At 49.7% G+C, this 23416-nt stretch overlaps 1 protein-coding gene and 1 pseudogene across 1 annotated transcript; one reads left to right on the forward strand and one right to left on the reverse strand.

Annotated features, from left to right (window-relative positions):
- Positions 1–23416, forward strand: part of LOC136993771 (scavenger receptor cysteine-rich type 1 protein M130-like) — a 175886-nt pseudogene that overhangs the window by 20981 nt on the left and 131489 nt on the right.
- On the reverse strand, positions 3579–11404 carry LOC136993730 (olfactory receptor 226-like). The gene is made up of 2 exons (XM_067308674.1): positions 10916–11404; positions 3579–3752 (listed from the first exon to the last, which is right to left on the reverse strand). Exons 1-2 carry the CDS (start codon positions 11402–11404, stop codon positions 3579–3581), a joined length of 663 nt encoding a protein of 220 aa, XP_067164775.1.

Here is a 23416-nt window from a genome sequence, read left to right on the forward strand (position 1 = left end):
CTCCCATCTCCCGTTCAATGTTCATGTCCAGGCAGAACACAATAGTCTCCTTTCCTACAGCTTTCCAGCACCATTTCTAATTCCCGTCTCACCCTCCAAATCACTTGCAGGCCCTCCCAAGCTCATGTCCATCCATCTGTAAAAAGGAACCTCCATCTCCCAGACAAGTAATGGAACAAAACACTGAGCATGATGGGAGCCAGGACAAAGCTCTCCAAAACCCCACTGGGCACACGCTTCACTTTGGCCTAGACAGGCCTCCCACAAAAAAACTTTTGACCCCAGAAAACACATTCAGGACACATTTGATTCATGCAGGTCTCACAGAAGACATGAAAATGTCCCAAGCCAGCAACTAGTAGGGACCTGCACTTTGATGCACATTTCAAAGAGTTACTCTCAGATGAATTTCTGAGCAGCCTTCACAAGCACTGGCAACACAATGCTACCAAACATGCCGTGAGAAGCTGCTCGCTTGGCCACCCAGGTGCTAAGAAGCAAACATACTCACTCAGGAAAGATGATGACCTGACCAGAATGGGTCTGAGAAGCAGCGGTTTTGGTGCCTGAGAGGACTGAATCCCTCATCTCTGGCATCTGCAAGGTGAGAGACACGTGTGAGGTGATGCTGAGAAAATTATCTCAGTGCTCACAAGGGCAGCAAACTTTTCCACTGCTCAGAGAAGAAGCTGCCTCACTGAAATGCTGAATTTTTCCATTCCCCTCAACAGCCCCTCAGTTATGAAGCACAGAAGCTGGAGAGAAATTAATGAGAGAGGGTAAGAACACTGTCAGGCTTTTTGCAAGGCTGAGAATCCAGAGACTCAGTCAGGAGACTAGGTCTTTCCTAATGCAGAAGCTGATGGAGGCAAGCACAGGAGAAGGCATTTCACTAGCTGGAGTTCCTGGCAGCTGCATTTTCCCTGCCGGCTTGATGTGGGGTTAACCCCACAGTCTCTCCTAACATTCAGACAACTGCCTCTGCACCATAGAGGCAAACAGGTAACAACTGGGAAGGCCAAACCTCTGAGGTGCGTTCAAGGGGCAGCTGCTCTGGGACCCACTGCAACAAAGGCTGGAGAAAAGGCCCTGGCCCAGAGAGTGGACTGAAAAGACACCACGGACTAGGACAGAAGGAACAGACAGAGCTGGGAAGCAGGGCTGGCCTACAGCCTGCTTGCATCTCTGCCTTAACCCTCGAGGGGCTCACCTCAGCCTGCTTTCACATCTCACCTTTCCAGAGGCACCTGAAAGACCAGCATGAAGGACAGGACTGCACAAGAGACCTGGGGAAGGGCATCGGGCTCAAATGATTCTCACTTTGACATGCTGCAGCCACGACTGCCAGCGTGCAGATGCACACATTAGGACAGAAAGGCCCCCTTCATGCTGGTGACACTCCAGGGCACTGGGAAGAGCTGGTCAGCACAACTAGACCAACATAGCAACAGCAGCAACAGGGGGCTGGTCCAATATGGGCCTTGGTCTGCCTGGGCCTCTGCTTCCTGCCCAGAGAGTGGGGTCAGCAATGATCCCTGCAAAAACAAACCTACACAGACACAGACCTAGAAACGCTACAGAGCAAGAGCATGAGAGTGATAAATATTCTGACCAGCTGCCATTTGGGAGAGATGAAACACACTCAGGCCCTCCAGCTTCAAAGAGAGAGGACTGAGGTCAACAGAGATTTCACAGCGATGTCTGACATCCCCACTGGTCCAGGCAAGGGGAGGAGGGATCCATTACGATTCCTCACCACAGCAGAGCTCAAGGGCATCCCATGAAGGGATCAGGCCAAGCTTCCAAAGGGACACACAGAAATATTGTTACACAGCTTAAGGGGAAAATGCTGAACTCACTGCCTTACCATCCCAGGCACAGCCAAAGGACACATGGGTTCAAATGTCATCACTAAAGGGCACTAAACCATGGCTTTCTGGAAGGAGGGAGGTCTACCTGGAAAAAACACACAAGACCTGCCCTTTCCTTGGACTTTTTTCCCTCAGCACATGGAAACACGCTCCCGGGCTGGACAAATCTTTGGGTGGACCCAGCACAGCTATTCCCAGGGTTGTCTTTGTTGCCAAAACCTCTGAATGCTCAGGACAAACTGTCTAGGGAGCTGACATTACTCTAGGCCAGGACTGTCCATGTGCCTAAACAGGTCATGGCAGGCTAATAGAACTGCAGTCACTTGTGATTTAAAAAAGGACTACAAGTAGTGCTGGAGAAATGGAAAACTTACCCCAAGAAGAACTTCTACCAGCTGCTCCGTCCCATTCAGCCTTCTCAGAAAGTCTCTGTAAAATCTCATTTTCACATCTACTCCTTGAATAACAAGCATGCCAATGTCCTTCAACACAAGGGCAACATTCTTCCCACTCTCCAGGCAGTGGGAGAAAAGATGCGTGGTCTCTTCTATGCAAGCCTCCACTGTTTTCCGAGGAACAGAGATGTCTGAGGCTATGCGAGCATACTTCAGGGGCTCGGAGAGCTTATGACCTAGGAAGCAGAAAAAGAGGAACACAGTCACTAGCGGAGCAGTTCAGCAGGCTAAAACAGAGCATCGGCAGCTTTGAGGTCTTCAAGCAAGACAGTGCTATAGAGCTGTCTTCTTTAACATCTGGTAAAGCTCCTGAAGGAATCTCATGTCATCTCTCCCTAGGAGAAGTTCAAAGTACTCTGCAAACGGATGTGCCAAGTGTACAGCAATGCTTTCTTCCCTACAGAGATTGAAAGAAAGGGCCTGGCCATCTCGTATGAACATGGGGCACGATGGCAGGACAAGGAGAGGAGAAAGGGGACCAGTTCCCAAGAGGGCGGAGTGGGTGCCAGGTACTTGTGCTCACACTCTGTGCATTCCAGGTTGGGAGACATTTAGCTGTGCCACATCACATGGTGAAAGAAAGAAGGAAAACACAAGCACTGCACTACACCCCTTCAGATCCTTCCAGCCATCCCCAGCACCCTCAGAACTGCACAGCAAACATCCCTGCTTTTGGTGCCAGACGCCCAGCTCCAAGAAGCGCCACACTGATGTTGACATCACAGAGAAGATAGTGAGTCCTTTGAAAGGAAAGACCCACTGCAAACACAACTTGGAGCTCCTGCTGCCCCACAGGCATCACCCATGTCCACTACAGATGCAGGGCTCACAGGGATGACCAGCAATCACAGCAAAGATGGCCTCTGATGGGTTTTCATACATACTATTGTCCCCATCTCCATTTCAAAGCTCTCTGCAGCTGCCTTTGACCTACTTCAAAGCAGAAGGAGAAAGGAAGAGCCAGCATGAATGCCCTTATTCAACTTTACAAGCTCCAGTGTGGCATAAACATGGACCAATGTTTTTAAATCAATCTGATGAGAAGTAGCAGCACCAATACATCTGGCATGTAGCCAGCTGTTAAACAAGTCAGGGAGAGAGGGAGTAGAATTGTAATGTGCATTATGATGACATTATAACTTAAAATTGAAGCTGTTCTCAGGACCTGGAGAAGCAATTCTAGGTTTCTAACAGTCACTGCTGAACAGCAGTTATGCACACCCCAAAGATGTCCTAAGGCAAAGCAAAACTTTCAGCCTGTCTTCTTACCAGGAGCATAGGCCTTATCATAGGTGAGGCCGTGAACCTCTGCAATAGTCTTCGAAAGACGGAACACGGGTCTGTGAACAGTCAGGAAACCATGCTTCCCAACACCAACTCGTTCAGTTACAACACCAAAGGTCCCAAGCCGAATAACTCTCACTCCCTGAAAACACAAAGCAAGAGAAGAATTATGAGGCTGGTAGCTGGACAGGCTGGTGACTTGTCAGCGCATGGGGATGGTGCTCAGTGCCCTGCCCAATCCTGCTGTACAAAGGGGACAGATGAAGCACTCAGAAAAGCTTTGGAGAAGCCTTGGAGAAGTTCTTCTGAAGAACTTTCCAGGTGTTTTCATCCCCCTCCTCTTCACCCTCTCAAAGCAGAGAAATCATCCCTCAGATCCAGAAGATCCAGAAGAAGGCTTTCCTGGGCAGGCCCACGATGACAGACCCACCTGGTTCAGCATCAGCTGCCGTACAATTTAGTCAGACACACCTTCCCAGACAGCAGCGGGCTCTGGAAAATAAGGGAAAGACACGTCATGCTCTGGGGGGGCCAGCTCACAGCTGATCAGCACATGCCTAGCCAAGGAGATGACAAGTGCAAGCATATTCGAACTGCATCCCCCTCCCCAAACACACCCCATCCCTGACAGGGGCTCAGCAGCTGAGGTGGGCACTGCCTTGAGGCTACAACCTTTATCTGCCCCCACGAGGGGTCTGCAGCTGAAACAGAGGCATTAGGACATGCAGATCCTACCATGGGACATCCACAATGTGTCCCTGAGCTCAAAGCCTGAGGGAAGGAATTACAGGCAGTGCTCGGGGTCCCAGACAGAAAGTCTTGCTGAGCTGAGGAAAAGTCTAAGGATTCCTTTCCAACCCATGTGATTCTATCTGCTTCTTCAGAGCCCAGCAGGAGCTGCAGGATCCCTCAGCCTTTTTCAGACATCAGGGCCAGCACCCAGGAGTTCTGCTGGCCACAATGGCACCTGAGCCAGAGGGGACCATCAGTGGGGGATCTGGCTGCAGCCCCCAGCCCTGTCCAGCCTCCCCCCGGCCCAGGGTTTCCACAGCCGTGTTCAGAGTTAATGGTCTCTGCGACAGCTCCCAGGAAGGAGATCCTGAAGGCCTTACCATGGGTGGGGAGCATTGGCACCACCTGCCCATGCCGCGTCCCGTGGCCAGTATCCCAGAGCTCCATCTTTGTCCTCCTTGCCCTGGGTCACCCCGCAGCAGGAGGTGACAATGAACCAGCTCCTCTCCTCCTCCTCCTCCTCCACACGTCACTGCAGCCCCGCTCTGCCCCAGCCTCCCCTCGCCGGCTCCTGCTCAGGGTTGGTGGCTCCTCGCAGCAGAGCGTTGCCAAGAGCAGCCCCAGCGCCTGGGCTCCCCGGGCCTCGCCGGGACGTGTGGGGAGAGGCCAGGACCATGCAGGAGAGGGCAGCTGTCGCCGTGACACGGGATGTCCCCTGTGACCACAGCCCATATCACAGAGGGGGCACGGCCCCCCTCGCCCCCCTCGCCCCGGCCAGGGCTGGCCCTGCAGCAGGCAGGGCTGCATGGAGCGGTCTGGGGCTGCCCCTGCCCCCACACAGGCTGGGCCACAGGGAGAATGCTGCCAGGGGTCCCAGCCGGGCTGGGTGCTGCGGCTGCGCTCACCTGACCATGGCCCCCACGTGGGAAACCTGGCTGCAAGGGAGGGCAGCAGGCACTGAGCCGCACTCGCCCCACGGCGACACAGCGCAGGCAGCTGCTGCCGCCAGGGGAGGAAGCGCTGACAACTAAGCGCACCAAAATGCCCAGCAGTGACTTGGCAGCAACCAAAACCTTCTTCTGGGCGTTTGAACCAGCGGGTCCTTCCCTTGCCAGTGAGCTTCTCCAGAAAACTTGCAGGGAACCGATGTTCAGCACCGTTAACCTGCAGACGTGTTTTGAGACCCAGTGACTGCGGCACCTCAGGGCCTGGGGCAGACGGGGACTGAACAGGGGAAGAGGCAGCGCCAGCAGAGCTGCAGGCACCAGCTCACTAAACACACGGGGATCACAGACTGCTCTGCCTGCACTGCTCTCACACCTGCACCAGCTATTGGCCTCCTCACACCAGCCCACAAACACTTAAACCAGCAGAACTGGAGGAGCGCGGGGACCCTGACGCCAGATGTGGGGCTGACCCTCGCAGAGGCAGGCAGCAGCTGCAGGGACTTGACAGCGGGTTAAACGCAAGCTCTGAAGATTTCACAAAGATGCTGCAAGAACCATCTCCAAGAAACAAGAGACACTCAGAGGTGTTACGCAGACCTCTGCTTTGAACACTCAAATCTAGGGTAGAAATGTCTAAGGAGGGGAGGAAATAAAAGATGGAAAAGCAACTCATACACCCACTTAAATAACTTTCTCCTAAAGCAGGGCTCAGCAACCAGGTCTGTAAAAACTTCTCAGCCACACACTTCCCCACTCAGCAGAAGGCAAGAGGCAAAGTATTAGATCAGCTAAGGGAAAGAGGAAGTCTTGGGAAAACTTCTACTTCAGGAACAGAGAGCAAAAGCAGTTTCTAAGGGTTTTTTCTATGTCCTTTCAAAAAGAATAGGAGACACTGGAAGGGTACTTTGGTCTTTTTTCCAAAAAATCATTTCTTTTCCACTGTTACATTCCCAAACCCAGCTGGTGCCGTCACTGGCCTGACAGGAGAAGGGGCCCAAGAGCCGGGGGCTCCCGTGGGGCCGGAGGCGGCCCAGGCCGGGCCGCGCCTTCCCCAGCAGCTGCTCGCACACACCGGGCCGCGGTGCCTCCGGCTGCCCCCTTGCGCACACAGCCGCTCGCTCTGCCCAGCCCGCGGCCCTCGGCCCTCGGCCCTCGGCCCCGGCGCGGCAGCTCCCGGCGCTGCAGCTCGAGGCTCCGGGCGGCCCCGTGCCGGGAGACACTGCCCCGCGCGGTAGCAGCCGCCTCTCGCCCCCTCCCTCCCTGCAGGGCCCGGGCAGCCCTGGCCCGGCCCCCGCCCCGCCCCTCACCGCCCTCCTCTGCGCCAGTGCGCATGCTCCGAGGGAGGAGGCGGCACTTCCGGCCCTATGGGGGCGGGGCCTGTGTGTCCATGGCCACCGCCTCTGGTGCCGCCGGCCCCGCCCTGCCGCGGCGCTGCTCTCGAGGCCGTGGAGAAGCAGCTGCGGCAGCGGCGGGTGTTGGCGGCTGCTGCGCAGGGAGCCCGGAGCGACGCTGCGGCCCGGTGTGTGCTCGTGTGCGTGGAGCCTGCGGCGGCTGCTGCTGGCTGGGGCCGGGGCCGGGGCGGAGGGCGGGGAGCGAGGGGGAGCGGCGCCGGGCTGGCCCTGGGCTGCGGGAGTTGCGCTGCAGGGGAGCGTCGGCGGGGAAACGCTGCTGCCAGGGCGCTGCTGCCACAGGGCCCTGCTCTGCCCTGGGGCCTGGGCAAGTCTGCACGAGGGGACGCACGCGCACATGACGGGAGCCCCGGGAGGCCGTGGCCTTTTGTTCAGAAGTGGGTGAACAACCCAGGGGCCATCGCAGCCTTTGGCGTTATCTGCCATGAGCGGGGGGCCCTGAAATTTTGTCTCCATCAGGAGCCCAAGAAAGGGGCTGGAGGGGGGATCCCAGAGTGTCCCTCTGCCGGGAGAGCATAGAGAAGCGCTGGAGGCTGGCCCAGAGGAGCCACCTGACCATAGAGATGGGCTGTCCCCTCCAGGTGACCATAGAGATGTGGCATGGTATGTTGCAGACTGTCCCTCTGCTGCAGAGACCATGGAGCCGGCGCTGGTGGAGCCGACCCCAGAAAGTCCCCGAGACTCGTGACCCTCCTGAACTCCCCTTCTCACCGCGCTTTCCTTTCCACCCCTTCTTCATCCCACGCTACTTCCAGTGCTACCTCCATGAGAGAAACGTGACTTGTCCCAGTTTCCTGGACGTTACGTATCACAGCAAATACAGCTCTTCCCTGTTTCTGGGGTTCGACCACAGGTGTGAAACGCTGGTGCTGGCTGACGTTCAAGATCTTTTCACAATACAAAAAGCATTCCCAGCTTTTACATTTGTGGTGCTTTTCCATGCAGACTGGGCACCTCTCTCACAAAATCCTGGACAAACCATTTAAAGACTAACAGCCAGGGCCTTGTGCTGGTCCAGATCTACACGTCAGCTTGCAGTTAGGGCATCTTATAGTTGTGCCCATGTTATCTGCAGTCTTGCAGCAGGCAGAAATGGCAATAATGCAGCTATGGAGATGTTTGTGCAATGCCTGACAAAGCTCAGAAGAGCTTCTCCACCCAAATACCTTCCTGCCATCCTTAACATGAGAGTAATGTTTCTTGTGTAAAAGGAGAAAACAGGTCTTGAGATATTTGAGACTGTTTTTTGGCTTAAATATCCCCCAGCTTTTTTGTACCCTTGGACACGATGAAGATGTGTTTAGTAATGTGTAGCAGATCCTCAGACAATGGAGTTTTGCTCAGCACAACTGTCCTGTTCATGGAACACCAACAAAACAGTGGTCATTGCCCCTACTATTTAGCTTGACTAAGTAGTGCTACTTTCTGTGGATGGTTTAGAAATGGAGGGTAGATCATATGGCACTGCCTTTGCAACCCCAGCCACTTTTATGATAAAGGATGGCAGACAGAAAGTCTGATCAGAAAACAAAACAAACAAAACAAAACTCCCTTTGACTCTAGTGGATCACTGACCCAAACACTTATAAAATCTCTGTATTTGTATTGCTTAAATCAATAGTGGGGAACTAGAAAGATGTGTGCCAAAGCTGGTCCTTCACGCTGCAACCCCAAAGCCTAAGCCTCTGTGCCCTTTGGGAACCACAAGGTGATGGAGAAGCGGGACCTCGACATCAAGACCAAGTAGCTGCAGCACCTCCAAGTCCTGCACTGTTAAAGGACGCTGGATCCAGTGGATTTTTGAATAAAGGGATTCCTCCTTCCTGGTCTGCTGGAAGGGAGACTACTGCAGTTCTCTGGTCCTGCCAGCAGCGAGGCTGGGCATGTACTTCCAAGAGGCATACACACACTCTGTACGGACATGGTCGACCACCCAAAAATCAATTCTGGCAGGGGCACAGTACCTTTACAGGCACCACGGAGACATGAGCAGCACTCATAAACATGAATGATACAAACGGCCTGGTCCTGTTCTTGCTCACCAGCTAATCAGACTCAGCGCTTGCAGGAGACCTCACACGCACCCTTGCACGGGTGTCTCTGGTAGCTGGCTGCCTTGACGTCTGCAAGCCTTCCACACATGCACTCACGCAGAACAGCGAGCACGCTCACCCAGAAAAGAGCTAGGAAAAGGATTTAATACAATGATAGGCTACACCGCAGAGAGCAGGTACACAGCCTGGCCAGACAAGGGTCCCTGCCAGCAGCTTGCTTACACATGACTGGCCCCTTTTATTCCCTCTGCCTCCATTTTCCCATGCTGCTTCTTCCATGATGCAGCTTGATCCCTCCCTTTCTCCAGCTTTCTCCCCTTTGAAATAAACAGCCCATCTCTAAGTACTTTTTTCTTCATTGGTGCCAGTTTTACTGCCTACGTACTCAAGTTTAATATTTCTGGTCCTGTTAGCTAGGTAACCTCTGGTTCATATGGTGCTTCTGATATCGTTACCTCGGTACTGCTGGTGCTGCAAGAGTCTACTTCCCGGAGGATCCCCAATACGCCAGTTATGTGTGACACTTGTCCTTTTCTCATATAACTCTCCCTTAACCACCGCTGAAATCCAGCCATCGCTCACCGTGCTGTCTGGAACTTGGCAGGGTCTCATTCTGTTCCCTGCAGTGTCCAATGATTTCTCATAGCCACTAGTTTCTCACGCCCTGTTCAGTTATCTCAACCCCGAGGCAGAGCCTAGGCGTCTGCCTGCATCCCCTAACGCTGTGTTGCCGGTGGAGCTGTGGGCCTGGATGGGAAGACCCAGGGCCACCACATCCTTCACTGTGGTGCACAAGGACCCACCCAGAGCAAGACGACTGAGCTGCCCAAGAGTGCCCAGGTGCTCTGCTGGGCTGAGCTTTGGTCACCCAAAATGCCATATCTTCCCTGGGATCCCATGTGAGGAGACGGGCTGCAGAGATGAACTGGACCCAGTTTTCCTAAAAAGAGTTCACCCTTGTAGAATTCCCTTTGGAAATGGGACGCTCGCACAGAAAACTTAAAAGAACTGTTAACAGTAATTCTGCTCCTCAGAGACCCTAACAAAATAAAATGATGATTAGAAACAACTGCAAAGGAGTAAAGCAATGGCAATGCTTTCCCTTCCCCTGTGCTTTGTTTTTCCCTGTGGACTGCAAAATAAAAGGAGAAAAGGGATCTCTGTGTGCTGATTATTTCTCTAAAAGATGCTTCCTTTTATCAATTGTACGTGCTTCTGCCCATCCCTTTGCCATGTAAAGATATGGATAGAGATAGAAGTGTAAAATAAGGGGGGAATATATAATTTCATTGACGCACAAGAAGAAAAAATTGTGATAGAAGCATACATAGTTTATTTGAAATAATTCTCAATCATGAAATACTCCTTCAACAAAGAAAAAGAAGGTAGAAAATGCCTAATTATCCAAGAAGAAATACATTCTTTTTTTTTTCCTTCAGGAGAATGCATCCTGGAGTCACCAGTGGAGATAAAGCAGGGCTTTTAATAGTGGACAAACTGACAATATGTTACGAAAAATATGCATTTTTAAGAAATCTCCCTCCAAAGTGAATAAGAAAACTATCATCTGCATGCTATCATTGACAAATCAGTGCGGCTGTCTTCATCACACTAATGAAACTGAGAAGTGTTTTATGGATTTGAATCCAATGAATTTGAACCCATTGTAGTGTCTGAGCTTAATATTCATGCTGAGCATCTTCTGTTATTCAGGGAGAGAAGGTGTTTTGCACTTTCCTCAACACCCCTTGGACATTGTCCCCAGAGTTTTCAACTAAATTCCCTGAGATGACTTATGAAAACTTCCTTGTGTCAGCGTGCACTGGCAGTCTATGTCCTAGTCCTGTGTGAGTTCAATGTTTTATTAATATTTTTTAGATTTTGTTTATAATAACCCTCTGTAACCAAGACTCGCAATTCACATTCCTTTCTTTCAACACTACAATCTAACGAGAAAATAAATCTCTGAGGCACCTGTATTTAATAGCTATATATATATGTGTGTGTGATACAATACATGATACATAATTAGAATTGCTGTCATGAAAAGCATCATGACTGGGGGAAAAGCCAAACCTTTGCACGGCCAAGGGCTTCCTTCAGGGCCAGCTTCACAGTCTTGTTTCTGAAACTGTAGATGAAGGGGTTTAAGAATGGGTACAGGACAGTGTTCAGCAAAGCTACAACTGTGTTGGTCTCCAAGGAAACCTCTTCTGTGGGCTGTGCATAGAGAACAATGCAGCTTCCGTATGCGATGGCTAAGGCAGTGAGATGGGAAGAACATGTAGCAAAAGCTTTCTTCCTCCCAGATGCTGATGGCATGTGCAGAATACAGTGGAAGATGCACATGTAGGACACCAGGATTAAACATAAGGAACCCAGCACTACAAAAGATAACAAAACGGAGTCTGCTTTCCAAAGCAGGCTGGTGTCAGAGCAGGAGAGTTTGAATAAGGGGGAGTTGTCACAAAAAAAATGCTGGATCTTGTTGGGGCCACAGAAGGTCAGCTTTGAGAGCAGGACCAGGTGGTAACTCGAGAGTGTGAAGCCTATGACCCACCCAGCACCAACCAGGTAGGAGCAGAGCTGCTGCTTCATGATGGCAGCATAATGCAAAGGTTGGCAGATGGCAACATAGCGGTCAAAGGACATGACAACAAGGAGAGCAAACTCTGTAAAACCCAGGGCAACATAGAAATAGGACTGGGTAAAGCAGCTGCTTAATGAGATTGTTCTCCTACCAGAGCTCAGAATCACCAACAGTTTGATGGTTGTGGAGGATGTGAACCAGATTTCCAGGAATGCCAGATTGCTGATGAAAAAGTACATGGGGGTTTGCAGGCGGTGAGCCACACACACAAGGAAAATGATCGTTGTGTTCCCCGTCACTGTTGTCAGGTATATGAGTAGAAGGATCAGGGAGAGAAGCAGCTGTAGCCTTTGATCAAGCCCTGAGAAACCCTCCAGGATGAACTCAGCAACCACAGTTTCATTTCCTGCTCCCATGCCCAATTTCAGTACATCCTGCTGAGACAGGAGCATGAAGAAGCAAGTGTAAGAATTTCACAGTCTCGACGGGAGGGTAGATCCTTCCTTCTTTGCTCCCTCGCTTGCTTCCTATGTAACACAGACAGAAATATTCCTCTCAGCCATTCATCACACCCTGATTTCTCTGCTTCACATTTCACTGAGAGGCCTCAGAGATTTTACTGTCTTCTTTCTACCTTTTCCAGACACTCACAAAGGATTCTTTCTCACAAGCACAGTATTGTAAAGAGGTTGTGAACTATTTCATGCCATGCCTGGGAAATTCCCTGTTCACTTTGACCTATTGCAAACATCCATCACATCTGTGTTTCAAAAGCCAACCTAATCTCCCGGCAAAAATACTTACTATTATCTGCAGATGCCAGTCCACCCATGTAGATAAGTATGTTGAAAGTTATTCCTTCTACTTTTCAGTCCTTGCCTTTTTTGACTTGGAACTTCTGTGAGGCTGTTGCTTTCAAAACAAGCCAGTACTGAGCATCTCTTCTGCAATCCCCTGCTTTCTTCCACATCTTCTTCCTCTCTGTTTCTTCAGAAGCACTGAGGAAACATTGTTATTAAATGTCCTGACCTAAATGCCTTGCTTTCCCTTTAGGGGAAGGGGGAAATCTTCTCATCTTAAAGAACTTAAAGGCTGTCCTTTTGATTATTTGAAATAGGAAGGGTCTGGAACAACAACAACAAAAAAAATACTAAGCAGGGTTGTATTTTAGTAGTTGGGCACTTTGGTTTGAGCAAGTTAGCTTCCTCCCATCTTGTCAGAGCAGAGAGAGAGAGAGAAGAACATCTGGAAGAGAGTGGTAACACTTCTTTCACCTGTCAATTACAGTCTGAGAGGACCCAGCCTCTAGAGCTCTCTCTTTGTTGACTATATAGGGACCAAGGGAAAACGAGTACAGGCACCAGCTGCTCACAGACACCTCTAATGAAGTCAGTGAAACTCACTATTTCTGTCTCCACCCTCTTAATTAATTTAGTAGCTAATTTCTTTTTCAAACCAAAGAACATGCCCAACAGAAGGAAGTCCAAAGAAAACATAAGCAATAAATACTGACCTTTTTCCCTCCACCTTTGCATTTGGTTTTAGACATATAAAGGAAAGGAGCAGATGACTCCACAGATAAGATGCTTCAAGAGTGCAAGGGCAGGAGGAGAAGATGATGGGTTTTAAGCAGTGAAACAGAGCTTCTCCACAGACTGTGTTCTTAGTCTGCTGGCTGTCACCTAAAATCATGCTTCTCCTGAATGTGCTTTCTTAGAGGAACCTGCAAAGCTGCTGAGAGCTTACAGCAAAGCAGCTTCTCTGCTCACCATGGAGGTAACCGTCTTGAACCCTTTCATCAGGCTTTGGTTGGTTCAAAGAATTTGCTGTATTCAGGCCCCATGTAGCCAAAAATGGAGCTACCATATGCAGCAGTGACTATGGCAGTGTGAGATATGCAGGTGAAGAAGGCTTCTTATGGCTTTCCCAGAGGGTATTCTCAGGACAGTGCATCTAGCGCAGGCATAAGACACAGGGGTCAGTGTGAAGGAGCTCAGCAACACAGCAGAGGAGAGAGCAAAGCTCATGTTTGAAGGTGCCCATGCAGGTTGCTCTCCTCAAAGGGATGAGGCCACAGAAGAAAGAGTCTCTTTACTGGGGACACGGGGTACCTTGGAATATAAGATGGTGGGGCTGAGCAAGGATAGAGATACCATCACCCAATAGATAAAGATGAGTGTGGAGCACAGCCAGGGCTTCATAAAGATGATACAGTGTGATGGGTTGCAAATGGCCACACAGCAATCAAAAGACATCACAACAAGCAGGTTGAACTCAGCTGTGCCCAGGAAGATGGAAAGGAAGGTCTGGAACCGGCAAGCAGCCATGGGATGGTCTTAATCTCCAAGATGAGGCCGACAAACCTTTTAGGGACAAAGGGAACCAAATATCTGGGAAGGAGAAGCTGCTGGGGAAGAGATACGCTAGGTGTGGAACTGGTTGAGCCAAATGATGGCTATCATGACCATATTCCCCATGGCAGTGAGCAGATAAATCACCCACGGCAGCATGAAGAAGAGGATTTGCATTTGAGGAGTGACTGAAAACGCCTTGAGGAAGAATTTTCCCGCTATGGTACGGTTGGGAGGATCCATTTCAGAATGCAGTCAGTTGAAGGTGTGACAGGAGTAACTAATGTCATGCATGGTGAAATTTGTCTTGCTGCCTTCATCAGCTTTCCCTTCCCTTTTCCTAGTCCTACTTTTCCTTCTTGAGGTGGGAGACCAGAACTGCACAAGGGATTCTCATTTTCTCTTTGTTTATATCCAATGCCATGAAATAAATGTTGATGCTTTTTGTATCATGAAAAGATCTTGAATGTCAGCCAGCACCAGTGTTTCACACCTGTGGTCAAACCCCCAGAAAGTATGTAGCATATTCAGGAAACTCTCAGATTAGGACCACCAACGCAAAAACCCTAATGGGGTCTGCTTTGCTCATCGCCAGTTTGAATTGCATAGGAGAGTCTTGCACATTGTCCCCGCTGAGGCCACTCATGGTTACTGAGCCTCCTTGGTGGGACGGAGTCCTGTGCAGAATGGGGAGGGGCAGTTCACAGCATCTTAGTCTGGATGGTTTTGCTCATGGGGATCTGATCCAGTCCCGTAAACTCAGGGGGAATAAATTCCAGACAACATTCCTAATTGCCACAGCTGGTTTATCCCTGCTGCGACAGTAGTCCACGCGGTGAGCCCACCATCGATGACCGTGGCAGTCGGCCAGGTTAAACTCACCATGTCCAGCACCCACTCCATTAGGGAGGGGAAACGTTTTGGTTTTGCTGGTGCAGGGTGCAGAGAGTGTTGTGCAGCCTGGGACCCTGGGGCAGAGCCTCCATCTGACCGAGCTCCTCTCTAGTAAAATGAACTGCATCTGCCCCATCATCCCACAGCCTCAACAGCCACTCTGACAACCCTTAACGGGGCTGCTGCCTGTAGCGTCCCTGCGTATCCTGCAGCTCCGATGCTTTAAAATCGCCAGGAGTTGTGGTCCCTTCAAACTGGCTGCATTCGGTGTGGTGATCCGCTGCTTTGCCACCGGCCGGGCAGCTGCCTCCCCCTCAGGATCAGTGTCTGACTCCGACCTGGGGAGTTCATTGGGGTCCCAGATATTGCCATCCCAAATATTCATTCACCACTTCTAATTTTTCAGATATACTTCAGAAAGGAAACAGATGGGTCTTTTCCCAAGTATTCATAAATGCACTTTATAATATCAAATACACCCTTTTGGATGAAAAGAAATGAAAAATGGAAAAGCTACATCTGTGATTATTATGGTATACTGAACCAGAGTCAATGCGAGTCTGTACTACTTTTAGAATGACAGTGTATGAAGCAAGAAAACATGCATTTCTGTTTAATGGTAACTTCTTTACACAACTAAAATTGGAAAGCATAAAAACAAGGGCTCAGAAGCATCATCTTCTGCAGTTGAAATATAGGCTATCTATCTGAAAAAGAAAACCCATGGAAGCTAATATCAAAGGTAATTCACAGGTGCTGGGAAATACTAAGAAAAGTGAAATAATTTTAATGTTTACAGAACACTCTGTCTTTTCTTTTTTTTTTCTTCTTTATATTCTCCATGATTTCCATCCCTTATTTGATTTGGGCTTTCCTGTCCCATGCCTAACCAAAGATATCCCAGATCTCTTGTGAAATACATATAAATGTGCAGCTTAGAGTATTAGGAGTATAAGAGGTCATCTTTCAGAAAGGCTTCCTTGGAGGAGTTTCTTGAAGATAACACTTCTGAGATCTGTCAAATCCCAAGATTTGTTAGACTAGAGGCATAGTAGCTGCCTCAATCTCCTGCTAATAAAGTCTTATTGGGGGTTGTACTACCAATAAGCATAATTGGTGCGGACTCTCTTTTCTTCTAACATGGCAGTATCCTAGAAACTCTTTGCTCTTAATTAACCATCGGAGTAACCCCCCAATCCAGTGAATTAAGGGGCGGGGGGGGGGGGTTTCTAATCTCTCCCTGCCAAAGGTCTCCCTTCCTTGGGGATCTCTGCTGCAACCCGCACACCGCACACTGCCCCAGACCCTGAAACAAGACATCCAGGGCTGACTTCCAGGAGGAGGCCTCAGAGAGCAGTTTTGACATGGTGGGACTTTTTTCTCTGGCATAGTGAACAAGGAAAAGGTCTTGCCATGATGGAGCGCTCAGAGGTCCTCTTTCGAGCAGCAGTGCCACAGTCATTACCTTTCGAAATGGGCAAATAAGGAAAACTTCCCAAGACAGAGTATTTCTTCAGAAAATAATTGGCCTCTTATAACCACTACTACCAGATGCAGATACTACAGTGAGTGATGTTTCAAGGGCTGAGAGCTTATTTTTTGTGCTGAAAATGAAGCAAATCATAACATTCCTTTTGGACCCTGAAAATAATCGCCTGATGCTCAAGCACTTTCCTGTAAACTGGCAGGAAATATATGAAGGGTCATAGCTGAGAATCAGCTTGCAAAGTTGAATTTTTTTTATGCAAATAACTCTGCAAGGCCCCTCAGTATTATGGTCCTCACCTTTCCACATGCTCCTCTCTTCCCTAAGGGAGTCATTTCTAGCCTGACAGTTCAGGTGTCCTTCTCAGCTGAGCACATTTTGCAATGTGTCACTAGGTTGTTGGAGGCCTGCAGTTTCTGAAATTCTTGCCAGGATCTCCAGCCAGGATGCTAACTAACCCAACCCCCTCATTCAGCTGAGCACATACAACTGACCTCACTATCATCATCCAAGCCATGTGCCTGCTGCTGGTCTATGAGCTGCTAAGGCAGGAGTGACCTCACATGCACATGGCCCAGCCATGAGGCTGCTGCTAGCCTATCAGAGGCTGAGTTAGAAGTGACCTCCCAAGCAAGAACACAAGCCTTGTCCATCAGAGAAGAGGAAAGGCCATCAGCAGCCACGTGGGCTTGGTAGATGATTGTAAGGTCACCTCTATCTGAGCAGCTGATAAGCCAGCACTTGGCTAATGCTTGGGGCAATTGTTTGTGAGGTCACTTCTGCCTGAGGACCTGATAGGCCTCCAAGCAGCACAGGGCTAGGATGTTGATTGTGAGGTCATTCAGAACTGAGTAGCTGATAGGCCAGAAACAGTTACATGGCTTGGATGGTGACTGTGAGATCACCTCCATCTCAGCCTCTGATAGGCCAGCAGCAGGCCCATGGCTCAGGTGATGATTGTGAGGTCATTGCTGCCTGAATACCTGACTGGATGGAAGCCAAGACCATGCTGAGGTCATTTCCATAAGGGCAGGTGAAAGACCAGCAGCAGTTCCATTGGCTTGGTGGGTGATTATGAGGTCAGTTGTGTCTGATCAGCTGATAGGCCACCAGGAAGCTGATGGCTGGGGACATTTTTGTGAGATCAGCTGTTTCTCAGGAGCTCATAGGAGAGTAGGAGGCCCATGACCATAAGGGTGAAAGTGAGGTCACTTCTGTCTCTGCAGGCGATGGACCAGGAGCAGGCACATGGGTGGGAAAGTGGCTGTGAGGTCACTTCTATGGGTGAAGCTGATAGACCAGTACTTGACTCCTGTCTGCGGTAAGGGATTGTGAGGTCCTGTGTGCCTGAGTACCTGATAGGCCACCAACAGGCACAGGGCTCGGATGTGGGTTTTGTGGTCACTCCTGTCTCTGGTGAGTGCCACTTGCTCTGTACAGAGGGTGAGGAGTGGCATGGACAGCCCAGGGCCGTGAGTGGTTTTGGGCCACTGGACTCTGTGCAAGACACAGAAATATCTTTTTTAATGGTGCAGGCCTGATAATACCAGAGATATTTAGAAAATGTCAATAAAAAATGAAAGAAGAGAGAAATTAAGAAAATGATCTAAAGGGAAGAAATGTTTTGTTACACTTTCCAGCTTTTAAATATTTGTGTTCTTATTGTCTTTCTTTGCTTTGTTGTCTTTTTTCTTAATATCCTGGTCTTTTCTTTTTTTTTGAAAAGGAAAGTGATTTCCAGGATTGGGGTGGGATGCAATCACAGGGTCACCGATGGCTGGTAGGTTCCCTGGTCTCCTCTGCCCAGCCTCCATCTGCAGCTCCAAGGGGTTCTAGTCTCCCGCAGGTCCCCTGTGAGAGCTGCCAGGCCCAGGCAGGTACCTCCGATACACCAGGACCTCTCCAAGTGCCACTGGATGCTTGTGGTTAGAACAGAGCTCTGCCTGAAAAGGTGAAGAAGAGTTTTCAACATTTAAAAAATATGAACACACTTTCACCAGCTAAAAGGACTGACTACTTTTAAAGTCCACTTTTCCCATGATAAAATCATGGAAATGTTCAGGCAGGGTGTGAATCTCAGGAGAAGAAATATTGATCTGCCCCTGAACTTGTGTTACCACCGTTCTGCCTATTATGCTGTGGATGTAATCTCCGTAATTTCTCACATATTTTCACATGTCATGATTAAATTGATCCTTTCTAAACGCATCTTTGCATTAGACGAACTGGACATATCTTAGTCTTTATCCTTCTGATACCTCTCAACTCTCCAGTTGCTGCTCTGAGCTTCAGGGAGTCTGAAGCTTGCCTCGTCTTTCAGGACTCTCATTGTCTCTTTATCCAGCTCCTCAGTTCTGTTTCTATCTATCCTTTCCTAGCTATCTGTCAAAAAACACTTCAAGGAGGGTTATTCCTTGTGGAAAGTGGACCTCACTGGAGATAGCTTGGACTTAACATACAGTTGCGGAGTGTATTTGACTTTTTATTAAACTGTATCATGTTTTATTTTTGCTTGTTTGCAATTAAGAAAAATCCTCCTGTGTCTGCAGCTAGTTGTCTAAGGAAAGCAGGTGGGAATTGGTGCGTAGGAGCTGTAACATTCAGCTACAGACTTGAGTGGAAAAAGGTTAGGTTTTAACAGGAGTGAGGTAAGTCCCCAGTGGCTGATGAGAGAAATGGCAGGGTTGGGGAAGTGAGGAGGAAAGTTGGCCATACAGGTCTCATATTGAAAATACTGTTTTTCCTACAGCTCCGGACATCATTAGGACACCCTCTGGGTCAGTAAGAATTGGAGAATGTGGATATCACTTATTCTGTAAGCTGGAAAATAAAGAAAGCTTAAAAAGCAGAAATCCTTTCTTTCTCAGGTGTTCATTGAAATCTTGCTCTTGTAAATACATCCCTGAATCCTCTCCAATTAGCCACACAAGAATTGAAGAACTGAAGAAAATTATGAAGAGTGACATGCTTTGTTAGGGCTTTCTGCATTTTAATGGCCTCTCAAGTGTATTTGGTGCTGAGTCCATGAACCTCAGCTACTGAGAGGAGACTGAACAAGCCTCTCAAGAAGTTAAGGTCAGAAGTAAATCCCAAAGTTTTCTGGAGTGTTAATGGGTCCCACTGAGGGTTGTTACCAAAGAAGGCTCCCCAGGGGCTGATGAGAGCAGAAAGTTGGAGGCAGTTATTGCAAGTAGGCAAAGGCAATGTGCAGGTGGCTCTGATGCCAAGTAAACCTGGATGAGTTTTGTCAAGCAGAATGGCCAGGCACTGACACCCAGCCCTGGGTAGGGTGATCCTTTCCCTCACACTTTGCTCAGGGCTCTTCCTGGGGGCAGTGTGCGGGTGGGGGTGTGCAATGCCAAGTGCAGGACAACGATACAGCACCTCCTGAGTCCCCGGGGACAAGAAGGCAGCGAGGTCACAGTGCTTTCAGGAAGGATCTTCTTGAGGGCCTCAGTGGCAGGGATAACAGTCATAGCCAAGAGGACAAAGAACTCATTTTTGCTGGCATCTTTCAGCCTTGGCAATGCCCATGGCTGTCTCCACCACAGGCTGTCCTACGCTGTCCCACGCCTGTGTCTGTTTCCCTGCAGACTGCAGACACCCAACATGCTTTGCCACGTTGTTCTCACTCATGGATCTCCCTACCTCTACTCGTGTCTCTCTGTCCTCACTTGGTTTTCCTTGAAACACAAAGCCAGGGGATGATCACAGACTCCCTCTGGGTGACCTGTAGCACTACAGCACTATCCTTCAAGTGACATTCCCTTTTCCTAATGTTACATCTGAACCCCACAAACTGCTGTTTGTGGCTGTTTCCCCTTCTCATGCTGTTTCCCACTACCAAGAAAAGCTCCATTATCTCTGAAACCACCCTTCAAGCACTCACAGGCTCCTACTCTCCTGTCCTTCACCTCCACTTCAGCAGGCTAAAGAAGCCCAGGTCCCCCAACCTCTCCTCATGGGCACAGTTATTCCTCCCTACTCACAGGACTTGACACTTCTCTTGTAAATCTTCATGAGATGTCTGTTGTCCAAATCACCCAAGTCTCTTAAGGGCCTTCAGGACTGCAGTTCCTCTGTGTCAAAAAAAAAGGAAAAAACACAAAACACAAACCAGCACCCATGGGAAAAGCTATCTTGAGGGCCCTCTGCCAAACTCACTTCCAGTTACCAACCTCTTTCTTCTTCTGGGGACCCAAACTGGATGCAGCATTCTAGATGTGGTCTAAAGAATACTGACTAGAGGGGGATCATCATTTCCCTCCACCTCCTGGCTGTGCTCCTGCTCATACAGCCCACAGTGCTTTTTGGCCTTCTTTGCTGCCAGGGAATGATTCTGGCTCATATTTTGCCTCCTGTCCACCAGGACCCTCAGGTCCTTTTCCACAGAGCTACTCCCCAGACACTCAGGCCCCAGCTTGTAACACTGTGGGGTGTTGGTCGATCCCGGGTGCAAGACCTGGTGTTTCTGCTCGCTGAATTCAGTGAGGTCTCTGAAGCTTATTCCTCCTGCCTGTCTAGGTCCCTCTGAATGGCAGCCCTCAAGCATATGCCTAGTCTCCCCCTTTCAGCATGGCGAGTGTTGCCTCCTCCGTGCCATTAATAAAGATGATAAACAGGGCAGGTTCGTGGAGAGATCAGTGGTGCTCCACTGCTCTCTTGGCTCCAGGAAGAGTACTGCCCATTCGCCACTGCCCTCTGAGCTTCATCATCCAAGCAGCTTTTTACCTATCTGGTTGTCTGCTCCTCTAGACAGTAAGGTTCTAACTTGCATACAAGAATATTGTGGGAGACAGTGTCAAACACCTTGCTAAAGTCCAGATTAAAGTCATTTACTCTTCTCCAGCCACAGATACAGTTATTTAATCATAGAAGTCAGTCATGCTGGTGAGGCATAGTATACCCTGGGTAAATCCATGCTGACTGTTCCCTATCACCTCCTTCTCCTTCATGTGCCCAGAAATGTGATCCAAGAGGATTCACTTCATGACATGCTCCTCACCAAAGAGAGGCTGAACTGCCTGCAGCTCCCCAGGTTGTCCTGTTGGCCTTTTTTGAACATGGATGTAACATTTGCCTTTCTCAAGTTATTGGGACCTCGCCCAGTCTCCACAACCTTTCCAAGATGATAGCGAGTGGCCTTGCTATGACAGCAGTTAGCTCTCACAGCAGCCTCATATGCAGCCCATCCAACCCCACTGACTTGCATAGTTTGAGTTCTCACAAGTAATGCCTCACTAACCCTCATCTACTGTTGGTTGCTTTTCTCCTCAGGAGTCCTGATTCCAGGCACAACAGCCTGGGAGACCTTGTTTGTGAAAACTGAAGCTAACCATGCATTGATTTCTTCAGACCTATTTGCATCTGCTGTTACTACATTCCCTGCCCCATTCAGCAGTGAGACCACCTTCTCCTTTTTCTTCTTACTGAAGCAGTAGCAGCTCATCCTCATGCCCTTGACATCCCCTGCAAGTGTCAATGCTAGGGAAGCTTTGTCTTCCCTAAGACCATCTCTGCTTCGCTGGACAATATTTCTAAATTCCTCCTTTGCAGCCTCTCTCTCCTTCCCATTTCCATTCGCTGCCTTATTGCCCTGGAGTTCAGGCGTGAGTTCCCTGTTTAGCCAAGCTGGTCCCCTGACATGTCTACTAGCTTTACTGAGTATCGGGACGGACCATTCTTGTGCTTGGTGGATGCTGTCTTTAAAGGCCTGCTGGCTTTCCTGGGCTCTTCAGAGCTGCCTCCCATGGGATTCTCTACCAGGCCCCTGAAGAGGCCAAAGTCTGCTCTTCTGAGGGCCAGAGTCTGTACTCTGCTGCTGTCCTTCCTCACTCCCTTCAGGATCTGCAACTACACTACTGGTCACTGTAGGCAAGGCAGACACTGACTTTCTCATCCCTGCTCAGTTCCTCTTTATTTTCAATTTCCACATTCAGGAAAGCATCACCCTTCTTGGCCCATCTGGCAGATGTGCTAAGAAGTTGTCCCTGACACCTTCCAAAAACCTCCTGGACTCCTTGCACTCTGCTGTTTGTCCTTCCAGTGAATGTCCGGGAGATTAAGCTCTCCCCATAAGAACCAGGGCCTGTGACCCACAGACTTCTTCAGGTTGCTTGAAGGAGATTGCATCCACCTCCTCAGCCACATCAGGTGGTCTGTAGCTCCCATCATAACGTCACCCTTACTCTCCGGCTCACTAACAAGCTCTCACACAGCTCCTTGTCCATCCCAGGGAAGAGCTCCATACCTCCGAGCTGCCCCTTCACACAAAGGGCGTCCCCCCTCCTCGTCTTCCCTCACAGTCTCTCCTGAAGACCTTGTACCCGACCAGCATAGCCCTCCAGTCACGTGAGTGACCCCACCACATCTCAGTTATTCCAACCATGTTTCAGTCCTGTGACAACTTGTGCATCTCCATCTGCTATTGTCTGTGCCCCAGGCTGCATTCATATGCAAATATTTGGGTCGCAGAGCCTCAGGTGTGGCACACAGTGTAGATTGCTCATGGTGAGCCATGTTACCAAGAGTTAAGGACACCGTATGTGCAATGGCCCACTTCAGTGCAGGGACATGCTGGCATAGATAGCAGGTGGCAATGTAATGGTGAAAGGAGGTTCCCACTAAGGGAGCAAACCCTGCAGTACCTGAGGCCAGAGGAAAGCAGAGCTGGGCTGTGCAGAAATGGCAGGAAAGGGATTTGCTGCCTGAGCTGACTTTGTAGCTCCACAGGGCCTGTGACAGAGGTCAGGTGATCTCCAGGAAGGACAAGGTGCCAGTGAAGAAGTCCCTGGGCCTGGACAGCCTGTGATGCAGCCATCCTGTGGAGATCATTAGCACAGTCCCTGTTTTTATCATCTGGGATGAGAAGAGGTTCAGGAGTAGGAGATCTTGAAGGGTTTGAGAGCACAGAAACTACAGCGGAGTCCTTGGTGTGATGTGCCTCCCATTTATGCAGCTGCTTGGATGTAGATGGGATGGACTTTGCCTAAAGGCAGTGGTGGCATTCAGTTATTTGGGCACAGGTAGGAAACCGGAGAGGCCCTGGGGCACTTGCCCAGCAACCACTCCAAAAGGACATGGCTTTCCTGTAGGTCCCATGCTGGATCTGCTAGAGACGTGTGCTTGTGCTGGACACCCCAGGCATCTGACATGGCCCTGCCTATGGCTGATTTTTATGTCATTAAATCAAGGCTCTGCACTGAATTACATGAACTGTTTGCAATGTAGAGATGTGCATGAGTCTCAGCTTCCTAGTGAGTGGAGCTCTAGGAGCAGTGGTAGGCATCGAGTGTCATTTCAGATGGCCAAGAAAATTCCCCACCTGGCCCCAACCTCATGCT

The sequence above is a fragment of the Apteryx mantelli genome, chromosome 20 (assembly GCF_036417845.1).
Source record: "Apteryx mantelli isolate bAptMan1 chromosome 20, bAptMan1.hap1, whole genome shotgun sequence".
NCBI classification, from domain to species: Eukaryota; Metazoa; Chordata; class Aves; order Apterygiformes; family Apterygidae; genus Apteryx; species Apteryx mantelli.